Below are 5,436 nucleotides of genomic sequence, written 5' to 3'. Positions count from 1 at the left end.
CTAACACCTCCAAGCTGACGTGGCGAGCAGCTCTCTATCGTGCCAACACAGCAGAATCGAGGTCTGTCGTTTCGCCACATGGAAACCCCTGGCTTGGGCCCTTCGCACCAGACACTCGGCCTGAGACTCTGTGAACTCACTGAACGGCACCGGAGACAACCCAGCTGCGGCGAACAGTTCCCACCACGACGACGTGGGCAAGCGATTTCTTGCCGCAGCAACCGCCGTGAAAATATTGGGCCGCAGAAGATACCTCTCGATTAACCACACGAAATCAAGGCCACGGGTGTTAGCTGCGTCGAGCGATTCCAGCAACGAAGAGTACAATTCAAGACCGTTGATGAAGTTCCGGCGAAACGAAGGAGGTCCTGCTTCTCTCCATCCCTCTGTATCAACGAACAGGACGATTTGGGGTGCGATACGCCGGAGAAGACAGAAGAATCGAGAGATGGAATCCGGCGAAGCGAGATGTCCGAGAATAGCCGGCGAAAGATTGACAGCGATCGTCTCACCTTCGACGAACCTGACCGCATTGAACATTGCCGTTTCGAAATTACGAACGCTCAGGAATGCTATCTGGAAACGGATTCCGAGTTCGTCTGCCAACTGATAAAGGTTGTCCTTGATGAGTTCCGCTTCAATTATTGATTCTTCTGGTACAACAGCAGTAACTCGGAGTGCCGGTAGATGAAGGTTATAGTCTTTCGACCTGTTCGCAAGCTCTTGCATGAACGACGCCCATTGAAGTCCGAGACCAATCTCGAAGTCTATGGCATGCATGAAACTTGCTCCGTTCAGAGTCTCAAGGAGCGTTTGAGTAGTGCTGAAATTAGCGAACGGAACGATGGGAGATATCTCGCAGAAGGCCTTGTAAGCTCTAATCTTATGAAATGTTGCTGAAGTAGATGAATACGAAGTTCGATTGGAGCCGGTGAGAAGCGACTGAAGGGCTTCTTTGAAGTAAAAGGCAGCCCTTTGGAGTGGCTTTCCATCGGGTGAATGCAGACGTTGACTGAGCCGCTCCAATATCCCCTGAACAAGCTGCAACTGCGTTAATTCGAAGCATTCAGCAGCTCTAATGAGCTGATCCAACTGTACACAATCGAAGTCGTGGTTCGAATCAAAACTCGGATTTCGATTGGAAGAGAACACAGCAGAGGCATTAAAATCAGGATGCTCAACCGAAGAAACAGGGAAACAGGAGTCAGACGGTGAGACGTGAGGGGGGTTGGGGTTTTGGGAAGACATGGAAGCAGAATCGTCTTTTTCGCCGAAACCCCACGTAATGGAATCCCAATCCTCAGATTGCAACAGCGGAAGATGATGCAGTAAAGGGTCGTCCCAGTGGAGAGAAGGGTCGTCCAAAGAGACGGCCGGAACCGCCGGAAAAGATAGAACTGAATCAGGTGCACCCGTAACTGGGCTTGGACTGCGACGGACGTCGAGAACGGAAGTGGGTTCGTAGCAGGAAGCAGTGTTAATGAAGCTGGGATTATGGTTGGTGGTGGTGGTGGTGGTGGTGGTGTTGCAGGAGAGCTGGGGTTGTTTTGGGGGTTGGTTGTCACGCTGGGTGCTGGTGAAGGGAGATCTCATGGCTATCTGATCCTGTAGGTTGGTCGGGTGAGAGAGTCAGAGAGAGAGAGACGAGGGGCAGCGAAGGCGCAGAGCAAGAACAAGAGCTGCAGGCTTGCAAGTGCTCTACTTCTGCCTCCTTCCCCCTGTCTCTCCCTCGAAGAGTACTCTCTTCTTGTCTTTCTTGGAATGAGAGCCAGGAGCAAAGGAGGAGGAGAAAGAGGGGAGTGGGCTTTTCATCGTTATAATTGCTGGCTTTTTATCTTTGCGTGCGTTCATGGCGGCATAGTGGGATGGGAGGATGTATGTGAGGATGAGTGTATGTTGGCCATGATGAGACGAGACATTGATTCAAAGAAACAAGTCAGAGATCGATGGATGGACCTTTCTTCTTTGACTATCTCACTCTCACTCACTCATCTCTGGCCTCTGGGGCTCTGAGACAAAGAAAGAAAGCTTGTACATGAAGTTATTCCTCCATCCTCTTTCTCCTCTCAATTTCCATCTCCCATGTCCACCAACTCATGATCTTATTCCTGTTATAACCTTCATCCGATTATAAATATCAGGAAAGGATCCACCCCACCCAGGTACTGGTGCCTGGTGGGACATGGATGAACGCGTGTCTCACAAAGTTTGTTTTTTGGGTTGGGGCCTCCGACCATGGTTTAAACTTAGGTTTTAGGTTTGGTGAGAGAATTGAGGTGGGAAAGTGTTGATACTGGAACAACCTCTGTTTTTCAATCCATTACAGTGTAGGATATAGTTCAACAACATTCTCATCTCATTTTTTCTGTCTAACAAATGGGGTCTTTTTACGGATTGGTTGAATCGCTGGATTTATATCAATATCGATGGTCTCGATACCAATTGTGGGGCAATCCTATTTTAATGGATCAGTAGGAGCCAAGGGTAAAAAAGTAAAAATTTGTTTCTTAATTGAAAATCAATGATAAATCTGTCTCATCAAGATTGATACAGGGCTATCTGAATTGATATCGGACTGATCCTATATCTAATATCGATTCTTAAAACCCTACCTGAGAGAGAGAGAGAGAGAGAGAGAGAGAGAGTGTGGGCCATTGGGGGTACTAGGTTGCATAATAAAGCCTTATAGATTAAATTGGCATGGTATTTAATCACTTGACCTAATTAGTTGTGGGTTAAGATCCTTAAAGGGAAGTACTTTTCTAAGAGCAATCTATTTCATCAAACTATTGCAAGTGCTAGTGGTTCAATTGTTTGGAATAGTATTTACTAAGGTGATACCAATATCTTCAGAATCTGGCATGCAGGAAAGTAAGTATGTAGAGGAACAAATATTTCAATTTGGATGGACCCATGGATTTCTTATCTCGTTAATTTAAGAGTTTTGTTGTTGATCGACGGGTTATTTCAGTTACGATGGAATCAGGTGTGTATGGAAAATTATCTTCTCTAATTCCTTTATACCCGGCAGTACAGCAGTGCTAGATAGAGATGCTAACATGTGGCAGCCCGGACACATGGTAGTGCTTGGATGTCTGAGCTGCCATGTATTGGCATCTCCATCTAGCACTGCCGCACCACTGAGCTTTAGGAATTGGAGAGGATAATAATCCGGTGTGTGCATTGACTCCTAAGTAATGTTGCAAATGCTCTCATTCGAATTCCCTTGTGCTCATCAGTGGCAGAGGATTTTTGGTTGTCCATTTAGTAAATTTGAAGTTTTTTCTACTAAAATTATTGTTAAATGGCTTATTCGATTAATCTCAAACTCAAATTGATACTACTTTTAGACAATCCTCTCCTAAAGTATGGAATTATGTGTGGCATCTAAGAATCCATTATCATAAATTTCTTATGTTTTTGTGAAAAATTCTTAATGGTGTATGATGAATTAAGAGTAAGGTAGCTCATTTTCTACTTATTGATCCATATTATTGTTCTTGTAAAAGTAGAACAAAGATTGAGTGACATTTGTTATTATCTGTCCTTGCTATTATTTTTTATTTCTTATAGGCTGCTCGTAATGCTTTGCTCTATAGAAAATCAAACCCCAACCCCTTGGTTCTATTAAATGTGATCAATAAATGGATTCAAGATCTTCAGCTCTTACTTGTTAGTTCAGTTCAAACTTCAACCCAAGAGAATGACCATTTTCTAACCTTTAATGGGTACCAAAGGTTGTCAAATGGGGAATCATGTGTCATCATATGTGATGACCATGGAAGCAAAACTTGATCGAAACTTGTCGAAACCACTAAGTTAACTCGATTTTGCAGGTTTTTGAGATGAGTTGAAGGGTGATTTTAAAAAATCTAGGGTTTCGGTCAAAACTCGATGGTTTTAACTAGTTTTGACCATGTTTCGATCGAAACATGATTGAACCACCTTGAACTAGGCCTATATAATACCTTATTTTGACAGTTTCGACCATGTTTCAACAGAAACTCCTCTAACCAAAGTTTCCCCATGTATGGAAAAAAAATCCCAAGTTTCAACCTGATTTCGATTGGTTTTGATCAAAACTCAATTTCAGCTAGATCGAAACCTGATCAAAACCCAAGTTCTTGATCTTTGGTGATGATAACTATAACCCAAATGGTGAGCAATAGGATAGGCTTCTAAATTATTACTTCACTCTCAATATGTACCAACCTTTATGAACTCCAGTTTGTAGGGACTTCGCAAGAATCAGAAATACAGGAATTGTACCAACGCATACAGGGAAGGAAAGAGCAGAGGTGGACACATGTAGAAACATGGATGGATTGTTAAAAAGTGATAGATTGATCGATACAGAGAACACAGCAAGAGATGGCCATGGTAAAGTTTTAGTTTGCTTTATTATATTACAGTTTTGATGAATGGTGGAAGACCCTTTAGCAGTAATCTTTGACAATCCTTATCATTGAACGGAAGGAGGAGTGCCCCTTAGCCTAATTAACAGACATAATTTGTCTATTTTTTTTGGTAAATAGTAAATTTATTGAATAAAACCTTTAGGACGAGGAGTACAACAAGCATCAGAAAGTTAAAAAAAAAAAAAAAGCAAAAAGGAGGGGAGGGGGATCTCCCAAATAGTTAAATTAGCACAATTAACACCTACAGCAGCTAAAGCATTTGCAACAGACATAATTTGCATCCTCTATCACTTTGAGATCCCTATGTAGTCCTATCGGGAGGCTGTTTAATTGGCTACTCTTTTCATATGCATCTTTCTCAACCAAACCAAATGCAATGGGGTTTGGTTGTTTCTTGCTAAACAAGAAAGGTAAATTGGGATAAATAGCAATTAAACATACGTTTCCATCTTCAGTCTTGGTCGGCGAGGTCTTTGCTATCAAACTTGGTTTAAAGATGGCTTAGGTTGTTGGAGTTCATCGGGTTCGTGTACACTCGGATTTTTAAGTGCTTATTTATTACACTATGATAGATATAACATCGACAGAGTTTTCAATTGACCTCAGTGATACTAGAGATCTTTAGCATAGTTTTTAGTAGAGGTGCAAGTTTGGCTCTGACGGCCCGAGCCCAACCTGAGCCCCAATAGGGCCTGAGTTGAGATATCCTGGCCCTAAGGGAGGGTCAGGGTTGGGAGTTTCTGGCCCTAAGTTAGGACTGGGTCAGGCCAGGCCAGAGTTGAGGCTTAGGACTAAGCCCAGCCCGACCCAACCCAACCCAACCCAACCCAACCCTGTCTTCTTCTTCATGTTCTGTCTTCTTCTTCTTCCCATCCTGGCCAGCCCATGCATCTCTCTCCCCCCCCCCCCCATGGTCAGGGCCAATTATAGTCAACCTGGCCCGACCTTGAGGGCGGGTTAGGGTTGGATTTTTCTAGCTTTGACTTAGGGGTCGGGCAAGGTTTGAGTCCAACTAAGG

General features: G+C 43.6%; 1 protein-coding gene across 1 annotated transcript; it reads right to left on the bottom strand.

Moving 5' to 3' along the window:
- Window positions 1-1,593, bottom strand: LOC122661846 (scarecrow-like protein 15). The gene has a single exon (XM_043857352.1). It carries the CDS (start codon window positions 1,591-1,593, stop codon window positions 1-3), a length of 1,593 nt encoding a protein of 530 aa, XP_043713287.1.
- Window positions 1,594-5,436: the final 3,843 nt, after the last annotated feature.

This window comes from Telopea speciosissima, chromosome 5, assembly GCF_018873765.1.
Source record: "Telopea speciosissima isolate NSW1024214 ecotype Mountain lineage chromosome 5, Tspe_v1, whole genome shotgun sequence".
Lineage (NCBI taxonomy): Eukaryota > Viridiplantae > Streptophyta > Magnoliopsida > Proteales > Proteaceae > Telopea > Telopea speciosissima.
The sequence above is the reverse complement of the archived record's forward strand: the minus strand, read 5'-3'. Positions and strand labels throughout refer to the sequence as shown.